Raw genomic sequence first — 20,266 nt, forward strand, 5'->3', positions numbered from 1 at the left:
GGTGGTCCCCCACCACCCCCTGGCCCCCCACCCCTGGATGGGGTCATGCCTCCCCCTGGAGCACCGCTGGGCTTTGCTCTCAAGAAGAAGAGCATCCCACAGCCAACAAATGCCCTCAAGTCCTTCAACTGGTCCAAGCTACCAGAGGTAAGCCAGGCAATAGCTCAGTGAAACTGGAGGTGCTAGATGGCCACCCAATGCCATGGGGACAGGTTGGGGCAGGGGACCCCCAGCCCGCAACCCTCCCGCTGTCTTACAGAACAAGCTGGCAGGCACCGTGTGGACCGACATAGATGACACAAAAGTATTCAAAATCCTGGATCTTGAAGACCTGGAAAGGACATTTTCTGCCTACCAAAGACAGCAGGTAATGACTGGCTCGCGTGTGTGGGTCTGGGCGAGGCACCACCGTTACGAGATCGCGCGGTTTCACTTGTGGTCTCAAAACACCTCTCCCATCATTATTTCATACCAACGCCATTTTTTGCCAGATCCACTTGATCTGCTTTATCTTCATCCGCATGCCGGTGCCTTTGCACTGAAGTGGCCATTCACAGCTCGGTGTCCCTGATTTCGCCCCTGCCCACGCACCTGACCATGTGTGTAGTGAAGATGGATCAACAAACCCTCCCCCCCCAAAAAAAGAGACGGGGAATGTATGAAAATAGCCCCCAGATGTGGCCATGGTTGGGTAATATTTTTGGATCACTCTTAACAGCAACTGCTTCATGATTCCATATTGGGTGGAAAATGTCTATCCCTCTCTGGCCAAGAAGGACTAAGTTTTGCCCACATCTACTGTGGGTGGATCTCTTCTTTTAGTTTTGTAGTGAGCCCAGAGCAAAATGTGAGCTTTGAACAACAAAGCAAATCCCAAACCAAAATAATGACACTGCAGGAAGAAGTCTCTGCTTTTTAATCTCCTGCTCAAGCAATATGGCCCCAACTTGGAAGGCATCAAAGCACACGAAGAAAATTAGACACTTGTTTTACCCCAGGCAGGACCATGATGGGTAAAAGCATTGAGTTTTTCAAGAAGGCAGGAGAAAAAGCAAGAAAAGAGGTTGAAAAGTCATGTTCACCTGCACTGCTGGGAGGAGAGGACAGATTGTCCCCCTCTTGCCAGGCTCGGCCAGAGGGACAGTGCCAGGAAGGAGAGGACCTGATACATAAGCTCCTTAGGCAACGTGAGAGTTTAATCTCTTCCGGGGGCTAATTGAGGGAAAGATCAGGGCAGATTAAAGCAGGGCAAATATCAGGAGTAACCCAGCAGAAGTATGTGCTGCCCCAGTGTGTTTCGGCAATAGATGACCATGGTGCTGGCACTTTCCCTCGGCATTTTTGGAGAATGGCTTGTGTCTGCTGAAGGGCACGTCTGAAGGGAAGATGGAATGGAAAGGCAGCAAGAATAGAAAGCTGGTGTGTCGGCAGGACAGTTTGCCCTCTGGCTTGCCTGCCTGAGTCCGTGAATCACCTGGTGTGCTGTGGATTATTGCCAGGCAGGAATTTAAAAATAATATGGCTTGGCCAAGGTCCTGCTGGGTGAAGTGGCTCAGTAGGTTCAGGGCCAGCAAGAAGAGGGAGATGCTGCAAGAAGAGCTGTGACACGGGCTCTCACTCCAGATCAGATGAGGACTAAAAGGGAGCTGAACATGGGAGCCAGAGACTGGGGTAGGACTGGCAGAGGGTGCTGTGAGAGCATCTGGAAGGGAAATTGGGAAAGAGGAGTTGAAAACTCACCTGTGAGGTGCTGCTGGGGCTGGAGCCACCATTGGGAGCATGATGAGTTCCTTGTGGTTCACCCAGGCTTCATGATCAAGCAGGGGAGGAGTAGGGATGTCCTCTTTCTGGTCTCTGTCTTGAGCCCTTAACCAAAAGTCACTTGCTCAGTGATCATACCACTCACTTGTCCTGAGACACAAGATCTGCAGGACCTGGGGCAGGGGAGCTGCCTGCCTGCCTGTACCCCAAGGAAATCAGGGCTACAAAACTGCATGGGCAAGCAGTGCATCGCTGTGACTGATCTCTCAGCAGAGTTTGGGGGCAGCATGCAGAGGTGTGTGTGATGCAGAGAGATCTCTGTGTGACCTGGTCTGCATGATCCTGCTCTGGCAGGGGGGTTGGACTGGATGATCTTTGGAGGTCCCTTCCAACTCCTAATATTGTGTGATTCTGTGATCTCTGAGCCCCCCTGCTAGCTATTGTGGGGCTGCTGTTGATGGGCTTTGGCTGCTTTTATTGCCATAGTGACTGGGAATCCCTAAGTAGCACACAGACCTAAGACATAATGATGTACTTAAAATTAAGCACCTCTTTAAATCCTTTTCCCACATCACAGGCTAGGATGTAAACGCAGGCTGTGAAGTGAGCTCTGCAGCCCTCCAGAAAGGCCCTTTCTATGCAGGGCCAGGAGCCCTCTGGGCTTGCTGGGGCTCAGCCTGGGAGCATCCCTGCCACTGAGCCACCAGGAGAGCCCGTATCTTCCCTGTCCTGCCTTCATGAGGCTCTGCAGATGTCCCTGTCCCCAGAGCAGCCCCGCAGCTGTACGTAATATCAGCATTTACCAATCTCTCTAAATATAACAGAAAAAACATCAGGAGCTCTGTATTTCAGGCTGTGGTATAAGGATCCTTCAGGGCTGGGGGTGGCTGCTTAAGGACGTGCATGCGGTGGTGAAGAAGAGCAAGTATAAGGCCATCAGTGCTTACATGTGCTACGCAGGGGTCTGCACCTCCGACAGAGATATTCTGGGAATCTGCAAGTGGAAGAGACTGGGAGTGGTGCCGATAAGTGGCGATGACACAGCCAGGGCAGTCCTGGCAGGTCCCGCAGCAGTGAGTGATGTGAAAGAGCCGCGGCCAAGTGGAAGAAAGACGTGTTGTTGAACCAGGGGCTTGGCAGCGACCTGGGAAGGAATTCATCTCCCAAAAAAGGATGAAAGAAGAAAAGCCTCCAACTCCTCTGTGCAAGCAAGAGTGACCTGCACAGGGGCCAGGAGCAACAGCGGTGGGGAACGTTTTGTGGGACAGTGACAGCAGATTTAAAGGTCCTTCTTCTTACACCACTATCCTGCAGTAGAGGCTGATTGTAGTTCATGCAAGGGACAGGGACAGGAATGAGGCTGGTTTGAGTCAGAGAGCGAGGGTTTTGGTAATAAGCCTTTTCTCTACCTTAACGCTGGGGTGCCCTCCCTCTCCTGGAGCAGGAGACTGCAGGAGGACCTCCGTGATCTCCTCTCTGGTGGCATGGGGCAAGTCTGAGCATTGTGGAGCAGGGCTGAGCACCAGGATGGAAGGGAGGCTTCCTAATTAAGGACCAGTTAAACAAACAAGAAGATACCCATAGCAGGGTATGTGCTTTGTGCCTGTCTGGTGAAGGATGTTGCTGGGAAGAGGTTGCTTTATGAAACACCAATCCTCAACCTTAACTGATCCATGGAGTTAAATTCTGCCTTTGCAACAGCCTCACGTCCAGCCTGTGGTCAGCATGGCTCAGCCCCTGGGTGCCGGTACCCCATCCCCGGGTGTTCAGTGGCATCTAATGGGAGTCCTTTGCCATCCTCCCACCCAGAGCCACATGTGGGTCCAGGGCTACTCCAGCCTCAGCAACCAGTCGGGGGTCAACCTGTGTTAAAAGGTTTCCTTTCAAAAGCTAGCAGCGATGGGCTGTGTCTGGAGATGACCAATGTGAATGAGGTACATGGGCCATTGGCACAGAGGGGCTGGAGGGAAGCGCTCTCGTATACCAACTGTGTTTGGACCCACCTACCCCTTTCGCTCACTGCCTGCCTTCTTGTTTCACTAAAAAAAATAATTGGAACAAACCATTTATGCACCTTTGGAACCTCCCTCCCCACTGCAGAGCTGCTGGATGGTCTCTTGAGCAGCACAGAGAAGGAGGAGGGAAAACCCATGTGTGGTTTTTTTTTTGTGTGTGTGTGTGTGTGTGCAGTGCCGGCTTTGCCTCTTGTGCTTCCAGTCTGGTGTGGGGAGCCCTGAAGGACAACCAGATCTGTGGAGGAGTGCAATGCTGGTGGGGCATCAGGGTGGCATTTGGCCAGGGTGCCGAGCCCTGAAGAAGGGGGGTTGTCCCTGTCAGAGGAGAAGTCAAGGGGAAACATGTTGCTATGGCAAATGGTAAAGTTTTGCTGCGGCCAGATTTGCTCTGGGATGAGCCTCTCGTTATTTCCACTTGAAGGCCCTGTATTTCCTGACAGTCACATTGGCCTTTCAGTCCCTCAGATTTGCTCAAACCAGCAATTTTCTTACCCAGCGCGGTGAGCTGAGCAGGGCTGTGCCTTTCAGCACAGAGCAACAGTGGGGCTCGGCCAGCATCCCGCCCAGCTCGTCCCATGTCCCCTCCTCACCTGCTTGCACACCAATGCCTTGGCCTGATGCATTCATGGAGCCACCTCTCCCTCTCCTGCCAGCCCTCCCCTTCTGTGCATCCTTCAATCCTCTCCACATTTTCATGTGCATCCCCCCTATTTCAGCACTGGCAGACCCACGGGTGCCTCCCCATGCTGGCTGAGCCCCCCATCATGCACCCTCCCCTTGACTGTGCTTTGATTCCTTTTGCTGAGATCACTGAACTGCATGTGTTTTTACTGCCTTTTTCCATGCTTCTGCTATGGCTGTAGGACTTCTTTGTGAACGGTAACTCCAGACAGGTAAGCGAGCATCTGCAGAGGCTGGGTGTGCAGGGGATGGGGGCTTAACATGCGGCCAAGGGGAGGTTAGATCAGAGAGGTTAAATTAGAGAGGGACAAAGATCACCAGGAGGAGCAGCTGGAAAGTTGGCAAGTATGAAGCTGCCTTTGGTGCTGTCTGAACCAACATCGAAGCCAGCATCTGAGTCCAGGGGTTGGATTTTCCAATGCAGCTTAACACTGAGAAGCCCCTACCCCTGAGCATTTTCACTTTTCAAAAGAAATAAATGGAAATAAATGAGCTCATATCTTTGGGTTGAAGCTCTCTGCTTCATTGTGGTCAGAGCAGGCAAGGCACAAGAGAGGGGCAGCTGGTGGGAGGTGACCTGGGGCTCACCTTCCTTCACTCTACACCACGTTTCCCAGCAGCTTTACACTTCTTATAGCTGTTTTGTTTGGGGTTTTTTTAATTCAAACAAGAAAAAGAGTGAACAAATAGGAACTTCATTGCTCAGTCTCAGTGAGTGCAGTGGGTGTGTGCCAGGTCTCCTACGCTCATAGACGTTTAGTGTGGATCTGTAGCACCTGGGACCTTGTAGCTCCAGGTCGTGTTCCTTCCAGAAGGATTGAATAGCCAGCTTTTAATTGATTAACCTTACTAAAACATGCCGCTTGGTAAATTAAAACCAAGGGCAACATGACCCCTTGGGCAACCCTGCAAGACTGCTGTTATGTAGGTCTGCCCATTTGCCCGCAGCCACAGTTTGGTATATTGTTACTTATTTGAAGGTAGTGTATTTAAGGTGCCTAGGACATGTAGGTGCTTATGCCACACAGATTCCTGTTTTCAAATCCTTTATTTGGGAAAATTTCTCTGAAAAAGCAGCAAATGCTGGAGGTTGTGTTTGCAAGTCTGGTGGCTGGTGTTGGTTTGCTTGCTCGGGAGGACTGATGCATGAAGGACGACTGCAGGTGTCTGGAGCTGGGGTGAAGAGCAAGAGTGATGCTGAGTGTGTGCAGCAGCCCATAATGAAACATTTCATGCAAGAATATAATGAAGTATCACAAATATGTATGCGAAGAAAACCTGTCTTTATTTATTCAGCAGCGCCTGTGTTTGCAGATTCTTAAATCTTCCGTGTCTGAGAAAATATTTACATTTCTAACCAGTGGCTTCAAAGCCAGCCGCGGTTTATGAAACGACTTACTGTGCTGCAGTTACAGGCAATGGGTTTTACCCGTAACCCGTGGTGACACTCCTGATTAATGCGGGTCCACTGTGTATCATGTTGCTGTGTGCTGAGAGTACTAAATGTCTTTGCTTCTCCACGGCTTTTCTCCAAGCTTTTTTTTCTTTTTACCTCTTTTTTTTTTTTATTGTAGAAGGAAGATGCTATTGATGACACCTTGAGTTCCCGGCATAAAGTCAAGGAGCTTTCGGTCATAGACGGCCGGCGGGCCCAGAATTGCAATATCCTCCTCTCCAGGTACGGTTAATGCCTTCTTGCCCTCCAGGGGGATGCTTGATACCCTGCCTTGGACTGGGGGTGCTCCTCATCCCTGGGGGGGTTTAATGACAGGAGCCAGCGTGGAAGGAGAGCCAGTGACATCTGAGCCCAGCTATAGCCTTACAGCCTTCATGGCGGGGTGGCACAGGGGGAAATGGGATTAACCAGGTAAATGGCAATTCAATATCCTGCGCGCCCCTCACCAGGCAGGCTCAGCACCAGCAATATAACCCAATCCCCAGATTGCTGTCAAGAGGATAACAAGAGCCTTTTTTTGGCAAGATAAACTACAGCAACAAGAGTGACTCCTGCGAAAGGAGACGCCAGGCTGCAGTGGTCTGAAAGGATCAACCATCAGCGTAGCTACTTGAAAAAAAGACCAAAATCTCCAAAGAACAGCAGAAAATGCCACTTGTTTCTGACTCACCCAGAAAAAAAAATAACCCAACAGCAGTAAAATATAGCTCCATTCAGAAATGTTCACTCTGCTGCCTGGAAGTGCAGAAGTGTTTGTGCCACCCAGGTCGTCTGGGATGGAGCAGCAGCCATGGTGCCCAAATTCTGTGTTTTCCCGGACTGGGGGTCAGCGGAGCCAGTGCCTTGCCTGGGCAGCCCAGCTGGTTTCCTTCCCTAGAAAGCATGCAGAGGCTGATGTCTGGAAAAAAACCCATCTGGGTGGGTAACTCACAGTCCCTGGTGCTTCTCCAAGCTCTCCTGGAGATGAGATCGTCCACAGCCCTGCAGGCAGTGGGAGCAATGAGTGCAGTGAGCCGTGTGCCGCAGCGGTTGGGGGTGAAATTGCTGTGTTTACGGCCATTTCTGCTCTGGATTGCTTCTGGGGATTTTCATACTTCTTAGCAGTCCAAATAAAAAGGATGACGATTAAAGCAGAGTTTAAAGCAGCAGGGAAATGAGGATGTCTGTGTCAGCCAGCTGTTAGCAAGTAAAGCGATGAGATTCGGGACACTGGCGGAGCAGCGCACCGTCAGAGGGGGTTTAGATGTAATTCAGACTTAGATTTAAGTGCATGATTGCAAGGTAAACACACAAATAGCCCTCCTGTGGGAGGGAAGCCACCTGATCGCTTAACATCTTGCAAGTTTTATGTAGTAAAGGTCTTAATTTCATCTCACCAGCAAAGCTTTCTCTTCCAAGAACGATGGCTGGAAACGAGTGGTTGGTAATTATTCCCACAAAAAGGGCATGAGGGAGACCACTGCCTCTCTGCCCTCCTTTTTGGGTCATTTCCTAGGGGAGAAGTGGGATCAGACCTGCCCTGCAGGGTGGTCCCCAGGACTTACACAGCTTTTCCCGAGCACGTCCCGCAGCATCAGGGCCCTGAGGAGATGAGCGGCTCAGGGGGAGCAGTGGCTTGTGCCAGCCACTGTTCTGGGGATGTTTTGGGGTTCGTCCCGTGGTGCTCCCGGGGTCATGCGATTTGGGAGTTTTAATGCCAAGTGGCTGAAAGGAAGGGCAGTGTTGAGATGAAGTCTGAGCATCCTGCTGGTGGGCTCACGTCCAGCCCCTGCATCTCTTGCAGACTCCATAGGACCTTGGGCAAACCCCTTCATCTCTGCCCACTCCAGCTGCCCATGCCTAAGCTGGGCAGAGCAGCGGGTCCCCAGTGCCAGTGTCACAGAGGGACTGGTCCCACAGGGCAGCTCACCACAGCCAGGCTGCTGCTCTTCTGCCTCGCTCGTGCGGCCACCATGGGGACAAGCGGACTTTCACATGCGAAAGGACGTGCAGACTTGGCCCTTTATTTAGCCCAGACATTTGTAAGCTCACCAGGCGCTGTCTGGCTTGCAGCATGGAAAGATTACAGCCAGCAAGATACTTTCTCTCTCTCTGTAGATTTAGTTTTTTGCCTGTTTCTCTTGCTTTGGGAGAAATTGCTGCACAGTGAGATCACTGGATTTTCCTCCGTCTTGTAATCCAGCACAAGACTATTTTTAACACTTGCTTTTTTATTCTTTTTCTGTGGAGAATGATTTGCTGATGTCAGTGCATTATCAAGTCTTCCTCCGTGAACCCACCACGTTCTCACTTTTGCCCCCTGTGTACATGTGTGTATTTTTAGTGCTGCATCCCACAAGATGCAAACCAAGCCTTCGCTCCATCTTTTTCTGCCTATGCTGGCGTTGAATGGCTCGTTTGATTCCAGCAAGGCGGCATGGAGCATTTTTCTCAAGTGAATGTGGCTTTTCAAGAGAGCACGTCCCTTTCCCGGCAGGATTCGGTTTTTTTCCCCTTCACACTTATTATGTCCTCTGCGGGTTTCTACAAAAGCCCCGCAAAACAGCCCCGCGCTTGTCAGGCTGGTGAACTGTCACTTCGCATCGGCAAGCTGCTGGATTTAAATCCCTGTGACAGCAACTCTTGTGACCCCGTTCCTCTCAGACAGCTTGCGTTCGACAGCTGCTGCCAACAATTATAATTATTGTGCTTATAGATAAGCTTCTAGCTTTCCCTGGCCCCTTTCCCATCAAATTGTCTGAGAAGCTGTTTTCTTCTGGTGTCCCGCACTTGCTGTCTGCCAATGCCGGGGGCCGGCTCTTGTTCTTGGCACCGGATTTTGATGATTCCTGAGAAAAGTTTTTTCAGCCTCTTTGTTTTTTTTTTCTTCTTAATACACTGTATTATCAACTTTGCTTTTAATGAACAGGGCTTACAAAAGTCACCTTCATCTTTCACCACCCTCCTGGAGATGGCCACAGTAGAAACTGTGTGCTTTAGGTGTTCATTTTGGCTTTGGATGAGGGGAAGCTGCCTACCAGCCCCCTTCTTCCAGGAGCATTTTTGTGTCTCGAGGTTCCCCAAAATGTCCAAACCCAACCAGTCTCTGCTTTTCAATGGGGTGGGTACTGATGTGACATTTGGTGCTGGTCTGAGCTCTCATGTCACTGCTTGGGTGTGAAAGGAGTCCTCCTGCAGCTTCATATCCCACCTCAATTCATGTCCATCCTTCCACTGCCCTGATATGGGACAGGTAGGGTGTCCCCAGGACATGGCTGCTTGTCACTGCAAGCATCAGAGGGGACATTTTCCATGGATCCTGGGTTTGCTTCTTGTGAGGCGACCCTAGAGGTCAGTGCTGTGGTGTCCTGGGTGCTGCTCAGTGCAGTCTTTGAGCTTCTTCCCCTGGCTGAGCTGAGATTTTAACTCGCTCCTCATTTGACAAACTCTCTCTTTGGGGACTCCTTTGAGCAGGATGAAAATTGCCCTCCTCATTTAATTACTTGGAGTGATCAACGCAGGTTGCAATCTTCTTTTTGATCTGCTGATCAGGTTGGCTTCCAAGGTCTCCCATCCCGCCGTAGGATGTGTTTCTGCTTCCAGCTCATTCCTTTGAGCCACATCCAGCGTTTCAGCATCCCTTGGCAACGCTGATTGCTGAGACTGGAGCAATTGGTTTCCTTAAAGCCCATAAACATGTCTTTTCAACCATGCGAATTTTCCATGCATGCAAGCGCAGAGGATTATTTTTTTAAGCTGTTGTCTGTTGCAATGGCTTTAACCACCACTGCAAGCTGGGCAAGGGATAAGATGTTGGCAGACAGAGTTGCAGGCGTTTCTGGGTTTTACCTCTTTTGCATTTAGCTTTATTTTATGAACCGCAATTCAAAAAGGTGAAGAAAAATATGTGTGGTTTTGCAATCAAAGTTCTTGCAGGGAGCGGTCGTGGGGAGTGCTACAGACACATTAAACAGTAACTGATGGTTGCTCCAATTTGAGGCTACATCTTCAGTTCCTATTATGAGAAGGAATAAAATGGTGGAGGGGGGGGCTGGTTTCCAACCTGTTACAGTTTGAAGCATGTTGAATCCTGCCCCCTCTCCCCTCAAAAAAAAAGCTGATGGATTTCCTGGGTTGCTCAGCATCTACTTCCCCAAATTTTGGGCCGTTTTCTCTTTCTTCCTAGAGAGAGACTTCAGCAAGAGGCAGCTGGAGACAATGGTGAAGGTGATATTTAAATCCAAGAAAAGCAATAGAAATTGGCCAGATTTCCCTTAGGGATTGTAGCAGTGGGTTCGGGAGCCATGGTGAGCTGTGCTCCTGAGCCCAGACTGGGCTGTGCTGCCGACAGGAAGCTGACCCTCGCTGGCCCCATGGCCTTCGGGGATGCTGACACCACAGGAACAGCGTTGCTATGGGCAAGAGTTAGATATAAAAGTTACTTATTTTTCATATATGTCTAATACACTACTTGCTGTACTTATACAGAATACTATAAAATAGGGGATGGCAGCTTGAATTGGGCAGTGAGGTTTCACCCCTTCTGTTCGCAGCCAGGCCGCTATGTACTGTGCCTTGGCAGAGCAGGATCCCGCCACGTTTCTCACACGTCCTTCTTCACAACACACTATATAGTGTTATTCGTGATGCTGCTACTGGCCAAGAGCTAAGTTGTTTGTATTGCATGGGTGTGTAAGGAAATGCTCCTGAACCTTGCCCGATTGCTGGGCTGGGAATAACTCTCCTTCCCCTCCACCTCCAAGACTGAAACTCTCCAACGAGGAGATCAAGCGAGCGATTTTGACAATGGACGAGCAGGAAGACCTCCCGAAAGACATGCTGGAGCAGGTGGGCAACGTGTCTCGCACTCCTCCGCGGTTTCCTCATGCTCAGACCATGCTGTGCAAGGCATCTGGGACCAAACCACGGCTTTGAGAAGTGTGTTGAGGCCCCAAATTATTATCAACTGCATGTTAAAAAACAATTCAAGAGGGAAAGCAGCTCAGTCGTAGCATCGGTGCTGGGGGTAGCACGACGTCCATGTGCCATGCCTGTACCCTGGGACCCCAAGGATCAGCCTGTTGCCCATTTTGTGGCTGTGGCTTGAAGTCTGTGCTCAGTGGGGGTTTATTTTTGAAAGCTTGTTCAGCGTTTGTGCAGTCCTCAGAAAGGGAATCCCATTTTTCAACCCCTCCGACTCCCTGTGGGAGCATTTTAGTCACCTGTCCCTAAAGCTGAGCTGGTAATTGCAGTTTCAGCAGAGACATGGGAGTTTTCATTGGGCAAAATTTCTGTCTGCAAATAGGTAGTGTTGCAGCAAATGATAGTCCCTGACACCTCCTCTGATGTCAAAACCTCCTTGGAGCAGATATAGTACATCTGTTGTAAAACCAGAGCAATGGCAGGGCAGAAGCAAGAGACAGTAATGTGATGGGGTAATGGGAGGAAGGCCACTGGGACAGTGATAACGTTTATTTCACAGGTGTCTTGGGGTCACTGTCTGTACCTGTTGAAAAAATAGTAGTTTCAGGCAAATAAATCACGGTTTTGCTTCTCGAAACCTGTGCATGAACCTCATGTCCACAAGTGTGCTTTCCCCTGTTTAGCTCCTGAAGTTCGTTCCTGAGAAAGGTGACATTGACCTCCTGGAAGAGCATAAGCACGAACTGGATCGTATGGCCAAGGCTGACCGGTTCCTCTTCGAAATGAGCAGGTTGGTGGCCCAGGAAATACGTGTTTTGGCCAGTGGCTGCACAGGATGGTTGTGAAGGTCGCCATTTCATGGAGCCTCATTGGAAAACATGCCCTGCTTGCTGTTTTTCACATCAAGAAAGGAGTGGGCCAAAGCAAGGTGCTCCCCCCCGTAAGGATCACTTGTGATGCTGTGCTCCTAAAATCAGGGTTGTGCATCCCAGACAAGCAGGAGCTGGATGGAGCAGTGGGAAGAGGGATGGGGAGATGCATCCCGACACATTTCCCCTCTTGTTTGTGGGAGAAAAATGCGGTCTGGCATGACTCTGAAAGCCTGCATCATCTGCATCGTAGTCCAGGTGGGAAGTGCTGATAACAACACTGAGTGATAACAGCGCTATAGCAGTGCTCCTTTCCCCTCCACACGAACACATCCTAATGAATCCTCAGGACTGATGTATGTAAATTTTGCCTTGCTGTGTAGTTGAGTCCTACTCCTCACCTTCAGGAATGACTCGTCCCTGGGGCTCCTGATATATGAGATGGGAAGGAAATGTCATTTCTTCCTGCTCCTGGTAGCAATAATTTAAGGCTCAGAAGTCTTCAGGGATGAATAACCTTATCTTTTGCATGCACATCCTCTAGAGGTGCTGGTTTAAAATCTTGAAGTTCCTTATTTAAATCCAACTGAGTATCGAGTTCTTTGAATTTCTTAGCTGAACTTCAGGCAAGTCACTTGTTTGCAAAGTCGGTGAGTTTTACAATCTGAGATCATATCAGGAGGTCAAAACCAGAAATGCTCCTGTCCTCCCCGAGAAACGCGCTGATGAGCACCAGGGCGATGTACTGTGTAGTCGCTGAGTGTCACAGGGAGAATGGAGCCATGAAGTTCAGACCTGAGCCCCTGGGGATGGAAGATTCTCAGAATTAGCTTCCCTGTTGCAGGTCACCTTTCTTCTTCACAGCCTCTTGCCCAAGTGTTGCTCCTGTGCCTTCGTCTTCTGCAAAGCACAACGTGCTGATGCAAATATTTTCCTTGATTTCCAGCACAGCTTTTTAATTTGCCCTGTGGTCTGTAACTGAGTGTGATGTCTTTGTCACCTCTGATTAGCACAGCAACAGCATAACCCATGGCCTCGTCTGTGAGCACGTCCCCTATGGGTCCTTGGTCCAAATGACTCAGACTGCCATTTGCCTACAAGTGAGGTCTCATTTAGCCTAAATACAGCTGACATGAGCAGAGCCATCCCTAACTTGCTCAGAAAAAGGCTGGGTTGGGCTGTGTTGGTGGCTTTCCAGCCCAGGCCATCATTTTGAGGATCCGAAGGTCCAGTTTTGTTTGTGCTGGTAGCTGGCGTGCCTGTGTCCAGTCACAGCTCATCACAAAGCCCACACTTCATCAGGATCTTTGCTAAGGAGTGGTCGTAAATGAACTGTTTGTTCATTGCAATAGGGTGTAAAAATGCACTTGTTGAACCTGCTGAGTTAAGGATGGCCTTATGTGCTTAAGAGCCCACCTGGATGCACCCCAGGCCAGCTGTAGCTTCAGTTGCCATTTCCCATCCCAGCACAGTTTCAGAGAGAAACACGGTCATTATTTTTTAATTACCATGGCTCAAGTGTGCTTTGTAAGCACAGCTGCGAGCAGCAGAGCAACAGAGCTCTGCCTGGAGCAAGCAAAGCTTAACTTGCACCTCTTTTTTTTCCAGGATAAACCATTATCAGCAAAGGCTGCAGTCCCTCTACTTCAAGAAGAAATTTGCAGAGAGAGTTGCAGAAGTCAAACCCAAGGTGGAAGGCAAGTGACTGGACCTGCTAAGGGGCTCTGTCCCAGCTTATAGCAAGAGCATCCCTCCAAGCTTGGTCCACGTGGAGGTTGCAGTGACACCAGGGAAGGGAGGGAGCTGGTGGTCGCTCTTTGGTCATGGGGCCGCTGAAGGGTATGTTGCAAGAAAAGAGGACCAGGGCGCTGTCATGGCAGGGGATAATGTCCCACACCTCTCTGCTTTCAGCCATCCGCGCAGGCTCCAAGGCGGTGCTGCAGAGCAGTAGCCTCCAGCAGCTGCTGGAGGTGGTCCTGGCCTTCGGGAACTACATGAACAAGGGCCAGAGGGGCAATGCCTTCGGGTTTAAGATCTCCAGCCTCAACAAGATTGCAGACACCAAGTCCAGCATTGACAAGTGAGCAGCCCCTGCCCTCGTCCTCAGTGGCGTACACAGGCCCAGAGGTGGTGGGGGAATGGAGGGGTTGTTAGCTCTGCCTCTGGGATGCGGGGAGGTAGGAGCAGTCCCTTCCCTTGTGCCACCCCATCTGGCACATTCAATGAAGTAAGCATCCATTTTTGGAGCAGGAAAGATTTCAAGGGAAGCCAGGCTGCAGATCAGCACAGGGATCAATGGGGGCTTTACTTCCTGGGCCAGTTAAACAGCAGCTGAGGCTGATTGGGATGATCATCCTCCAGATGCTTTTTCCCCCTTTTGAGAAGCCAAGAGCCATCGTGCTGTGGTGCAGTGGCCAGAGGAAGGGTCCCAGGGGCTCCTCTTCATGGGAACTCCCTCTGCAGCCCCCAGCCATCACCTGGTTCTCTCTCCCCTGCCCAGCTCTGTGGACAAAGCTGGGTCAGGTCTGAAACCTGCCTGGTCTCATCCATCAGTAAAGACAATGGAGGACAGGAATGGTGATGTTCAGGTCACCTCCTTTGGGTCCTTCCTCCTTGCTTGAAGGGACCAGCCTGCTCTGCACTGTGGCTGTGCATGGGAGAGACCCATCGCACATCCCCTGCTCTGGGATCCAGACAGACAGTGAGCAGCATCCTTGCAGAAATCCCCAAATAGTTCCTTACCAGGGTTGGGATTTAACCAGGGTGCTCACTTGAGCTCTCAACTCCCCGTGGTGCCGCCATGCTGACCTCACTGCTCCTTTCTCCTAGGAACATCACCCTTCTGCACTATCTCATCACTATCGTCGAAAAGAAATACCCCAAAGTCCTCCGCCTGCATGACGAGCTGCGAGACATCCCACAGGCAGCCAAAGTCAAGTAAGCAGGGATTTAGGTGGCGCTTAGGGAGCACCTCTCACTTCAGCATTCCTTTCCATGTCACCCTGCATGTTCCCAGCTGGATCCTGGCTGCTGGGCTGGGCCCTGTGCTGCAGCCACGCTGGCCCGAGAGCAGCCTGGGACGCAGAAGCAAACATCACCTGGTAGCTTTAAATCTCAGCCCTTGCAGCAAAGGCCCATCAGCCTCCCACAGTGAGGGAGGAGAGCTGCTTGCAGTTTCCTGTTGTTATCTCACTGCAGAAGCATTTAATTAATTTCTAATGGTACATTAAGTAACCAAGGAGGAAGCGGTTGCAGTGTGGTTGCAGATAAAGGGCTGCTGTTTATCTGCCTGAGGCGGGGAGGCTTTGCCTGCAGCGTGGGCAGGACCAGGCAGGGGTGCAAGGGGCTCACCTTCCTCCAGGTCCTGCCCAGCCCCGGTTTTGCCACCAACGCGGAGCTTCTATTGCCTACAAGGAGCTTTTGAACCCTCCCTGCCTCCCAGTGACCTGTTCAGAGCTGGCTGCCACTGTCTCTTCGCCTGCGGAGGCCCCTGTTCAGCAAAGCCCTTAAACACAGACTGAACTTTTAAGTGCAGGAGAAATCTGCTGTTCACTGCAAAGCCCTCCAAGTATGTGCTGAAGTCCCTCAGAAATCAATGAGGCTCAGTTTCAGTTGTAAAGTTCAGCGGGAGCTGAACTTATGAGCTTTGCCACTTTGGGGACCTGAGCAGCAAAGATCACACATTTCTGCAGTCAGCACGACTTCCTGTTAGCCATGGATGTGAAAAGGGCCTGAAACTGCACCTTTTTAGAGAGGGGATGGCAAATATGCATGGACTTTATGGTGGCTCAAGGGTCTTTCAAGTTTCAAAGTGCTCTTGCAGCAATAGCAGCTTCCCTGCAGAATGTGGAAAGCAAGCATCCTCGCGTTTAAAATGTAAAATAACTGTCAGCCATAGGGATTAAACAAAGCGTCAGGACAAATCTTGGCATGCAAGGAGGCGAGTATGGCAGCTGCGGTCATAGGCATCGGCTGAGAACAGGGTTGAGCAGGGCACGTTCCTCGCTGGTGGAGGCTCCGGCTTTCTCAAGCTCCTGCATCTGCAGCTGTTGTACAGATACATGTATGGGGAAGAAAATGTTTCCACAGAGGGGATTTCCCCCCCCTCTAAACTTTATCATTTTGCTCTAAACTGGACACCATATGTAATATTTGGGTTTGGTCCAATCTAGAGTGAAACCAAAAAGTTTCAAAGGCTCTGGAAGACCCTAAATTCCCCCCAGCCCTGCAGCTGTGAAGCAAAATTGCCGCCTCTGTCAGTCTGCTGGAGCACAGGGCTTCCAGAACTGCATTTTCCCAGAGTAAACCTGCCAGGAACGCTTGCCCCATGACCCGACGTCAGCGTTTCCAGGGACCCCATCCCTAGGACAGACACCCCTGGAAAGATGTCAAGCCTGTGGTCATCGAGTCTTTGTGAGAAAGCTTCCACTCAGAGGTGGTGGTAGAAACCCATAGGCACTTGAACTTGACGCTTATCAGGGGCTTGAGCATTGTGTAAACAGACTCAGTGCCAGATGTGATGATTTATTTTTATTTCTCCATATTTGGGTTATCTCCCTTTATGGAAGCCTTGCAGCTTGGAAGGATGCTTTGCATGGCATTCACCTAACCGTGGTTCCCTGAAAAATTGTCCGCTGTGAATTGGGGTAACAAGCCTATCTTCTGCTGACCCTTGAGAGAGGAAGAGAAATCTGTACCCAACAAAACCCTCTCCTGAGCTCTCATTTTGCTTGGAGAGGTCAGGAGGCTGCTGAGCTCGCTAAGCCTGCACAGTCCCCTTGACTAAAGATACAGAAAAGTACTTTGCTTTAAAACAAGCAACTGCAGCCACTTTGAGATGGGTGGGTGTCCTAGCTTAGAGTCTGTCAGCCTGATTTGCTGCTCAAGACACGCTGCTCTCAGTCAGGAGGCAATGTGTGCAGCGCCAGGGTCTTTTCACAGGAAAAATCACAGTCAAGTTGGTTGGAGAGCTGTAGAATTTGCTGGGGAAGCCTGAAAATTAACATCCTGCTATTTCCAACAGCATGACCGAGCTGGAGAAAGAAATAAACACTCTGAGGAGCGGCCTGAGAGCAGTGGAGACTGTGAGTATTATTTAAATGAAATGTAGTTCAGCCTGGCTGTGAGCACCACCACATCCCTCTGCAGGGAGGCAGGTGAGGGAGCTCCCAGCAAAGCTGCTTTTATCTCACATCCTGGAGATGCGCTTGTCTTTCCTTCCTGCCCTGCACGTGCGCCTGTCCTCTTAGCGCTGTTTTGGCACTGAAGTTGCTGTGTGTGGTTAGGCACATGCGTGATTTCCATCGAATACGCCAAGGGAGGCTGATTCAGTCTAGTGGTGATGCCTGTGGAGGACCTGTGGTGGGCCGTGGGATCTCTCTTTGGCTGTAAAACCGCAGAGGGCTGGGGCTTGGGCTGGGGAGTGCCCCTGCAGCCCAGCTGGAGTGGTGATGAGATGGTGGAGATATCCCGACTGACTCACTGTCTTCCTGAATTATGCTGCTTCCACGATCTCTCCTGCAGGATTTGGCCTTAAAAGCGTACTGCAGGCATGATATTGTAAACTGGGATAATCCATGGTCTCACGCATGGCAGGAGGGAGCAGCAATGGCAGTGCAGCCTGTACCCCTGGCCTAACTGCACCACTGGAGGCCAATGGTGTTTGTGTCCCTCATCAGCCAGGGCCTGACCAGATTTACATTTTTTTTCCCCAAAGGAACTGGACTTCCAGAAGTCTCAGGTTCAGCAAACAGGTGACAAGTTTGTGTCTGTTGTCAGCCAGTTCACCACATTGGCCAGCTTCAGCTTCTCAGACGTCGAAGATCTTCTGATGGAAGCAAAAGAGCTGGTAAAGTCACCGCCGTCCTTGACACCTGCGTAGTGTTTCAGCCTTTCCTCCAGCCAACGAGGGAGGGATGGTCCTGGCCTTCACAGAGGTTGTTGCTGTGTGTTAACATCTCAGATACCTTCCCCACGAGGTCATGGGAGTATTTGCTGAGACTCTGAAGCAATGTGCAGCTGTTCCTATGTTGTTGGATAGGGTGGGCTGTGTGAAAGGCACCAGCTCTTCGCTTTTTAAACATGTATCCAGACTCAAATTACGTTGCTTCTTTCTCTTAGGAAAGCAGAAACATCCTTGTTTATTTATCCATTAACTTTATATCCTGCAAGGACAACATTTTCAGCCTTTCCCCCCACCTGAATCTCCTGTAACATGGCAGAGAATCTAGTATCTTGGTGAAAATCAACAAGAATAACCTTAATTATTTTGACTTATATAATGGCACCTCTCAGATTCCTCCCCGCATCTTGAAGTGCTAAGTCTCCTAAGTAAACAAAGAAATAAAAATGTCCTAAATGTCCTTTGAAGAGCCTTGGGCACCCCCACAGATAAAACTAAATCATACAGGCAAGCTTTAAAAACACTGCTCTTAGTCTACCCAGCAAAATCAAAGCAACTAATAAATCTGTGTGTGCTTTGATTTTGCTTTTCTTTTCTTTTCAGCATGCTTATCTCCAGAATGCGTCACCGCAGTTTTAACAAACTTTCTGTGCACAAAGAGTCTCCTTCAAACTGGAAGTGAGAACAAAGGATGTCAGCCCCAGGGACGAGTCGTGGGCTCTTTGGCGAGCAGGACGCATCGGCAGATCATGGATGTCCTGTCCTGACCTTGCCTCATTTGACTCCCATACATTAATGGTGTGCAAACAGCAGGAAAGGCTGGAAAACTCCCTATTTCCCTACCCAGGGCTGTGCTTGAGCCCAGGCAGAAATGTCTTTTAGAAGTTTCACCAACACATTTGGTTTTAATAGGAGAGCATGTGGCAATGATAAATAATACCCCAAAAATACTTCAAAGAAAAACTTAAAAGTGCAAGTTTCCCTTTCCCTGCCATGTTTACTATTAGTTTTATGTCTTTGGTCACCAGTCCCACAATATTTTACTTCCTTGTTTTTACTGCTGCTTAGTTAATAAAGTCGAGCTGGGGCAGGGGAAGGCTCAGCAGAGCCGGGGGCAAGAAGGGTTGCATGGAGGATGTTTTAGGAGAGGGAACTCGGGAGCGGACCAGGTCAGGTCTTACAGGGCAACAAGTAAAAAAATCAGATTTATTTCATGTTTAAGTCGAGGCTTGAAGAAGCGAGGCCCTACTTTCCACCATGGCTGCTGGAACTGTTTCTCTCCACTCCATCAGGTCGCTTCCCATGGGGGAATTTCACTGGTGCAGTGGGCATCTCCAAGACTGACAGACCCCTGTCTTCTCTCTCCCAGTTTTCCAAGGCTGTGAAGCACTTTGGAGAAGACACGGACAAGATGCAGCCTGACGAGTTCTTCGGCATCTTTGACCAGTTCCTTCAAGCTGTGACCGAGGCCAAGCAGGAGAATGAGAACATGAGGAGGAGGAAGGAGGAGGAGGAGCGCCGGGCACGCATGGAGGTGCAGGTGAGCGGGCACCGGCAAGTCCGGCAGTGCAACCATGGCATGCTGTCCTCATGGTGGCACAGGGAGCACTGAAGGTTGGGCAAGGAGCTTCTGCACTCTAAGACCCACCTTTCACTTGAGTGGTTAATTAACAGATAACCTTGGGTTGGTGAGATCTTGGAGCTAGAACATGCAGCAGCCATGGGGCTGTGGACCTTGGCCCATGGGTTCTATCAATAACCCTGACCAGCTCTCATGTGCTAAGCACTGGGGTGGGAAACTGCTCTTGTTTCATGGGTTTGGGGGTCACCATGTGTGCTGTCCATCCCCACAATTGCCTTCACAAGAGTGAGATGTCTCCTTTTCCCCCTGCCTACCATGGCATGTAGCTAAAGGAGCAGCGGGAGCGGGAACGCAAGGCGAGGAAGGCAAAAGAGAGCGGAGAGGAAGGCGGCGAGTTCGACGACCTCGTCTCGGCCCTGCGCTCGGGCGAAGTCTTCGATAAGGACCTCTCCAAGCTGAAGCGCAACCGCAAGCGCATCACCAACCAGCTGGCCGACAGTGGCCGCGAGAGGCCCATCACCAAGCTCAACTTCTGAAAAAACAGCCACCAACCAACAAAGAAACGCGGGTTAGTCTTTTTGAAGTGGTGGCGGGGGGCGCTGTTTTTATTCCTGTTATACTGCCTTGCGATTCAAAGCAAAACAGTGGCACGGTCTTTCTCCCCACAGGCGAGTGTGTGTGTACATACTGTGTATATAGTCAGGTCAGGGGTGTGGATGGAGGTAAGTGGGCAGCTCACCGTGATGGGTGCCAGCACCGCCTCCTCCCCTCTGACCCCCTCTGAAAAGTAGTTCTCCCCATGCACAAGCACAATGCCGCCTCTGCGGGGCAAGAGAGGGCCTGACCCAGTGATGCCGGTGGTCCCCACGGTCCCCAAATGAGAACCCACTCCCTGCCGCTCTCCTGCTCGGAAACCACCCCCGGAGCTGTTTATGGGGGACACCTTGCGCACAAGCTGAGCGGTTTAAAGAGGAGAAGAAAGAAACGAAGTTGACTGAACTTAATCTGGTTTTTGGGTTGTTTTTTTCTTCTTGTCGTGAGTATTCAAAAAAACCCACACGTCTATGCTTTCGTGCTGGTTCCTGAGCTTGGTGCCGC

The 20,266-nt window shown here is 50.5% G+C and overlaps 1 protein-coding gene across 1 annotated transcript; it reads left to right on the forward strand.

Annotated features, from left to right (window-relative positions):
• Positions 1–6: 6 nt before the first annotated feature.
• Positions 7–19,704, forward strand: LOC104545893 (disheveled-associated activator of morphogenesis 1-like; the record flags this gene model as incomplete). Its single annotated transcript, XM_010191139.1, has 13 exons — positions 7–147; positions 260–367; positions 4,640–4,669; positions 6,032–6,135; positions 10,656–10,740; positions 11,499–11,605; positions 13,293–13,381; positions 13,596–13,764; positions 14,514–14,621; positions 16,708–16,768; positions 17,401–17,532; positions 18,956–19,126; positions 19,495–19,704. Coding segments are annotated over 13 exons (1,515 nt in total), but the record flags the coding sequence as incomplete, so codon positions are not given.
• Positions 19,705–20,266: the final 562 nt, after the last annotated feature.

The sequence above is a fragment of the Mesitornis unicolor genome, unplaced genomic scaffold, assembly GCF_000695765.1.
Source record: "Mesitornis unicolor isolate BGI_N332 unplaced genomic scaffold, ASM69576v1 scaffold31410, whole genome shotgun sequence".
Taxonomy (NCBI): domain Eukaryota; kingdom Metazoa; phylum Chordata; class Aves; order Mesitornithiformes; family Mesitornithidae; genus Mesitornis; species Mesitornis unicolor.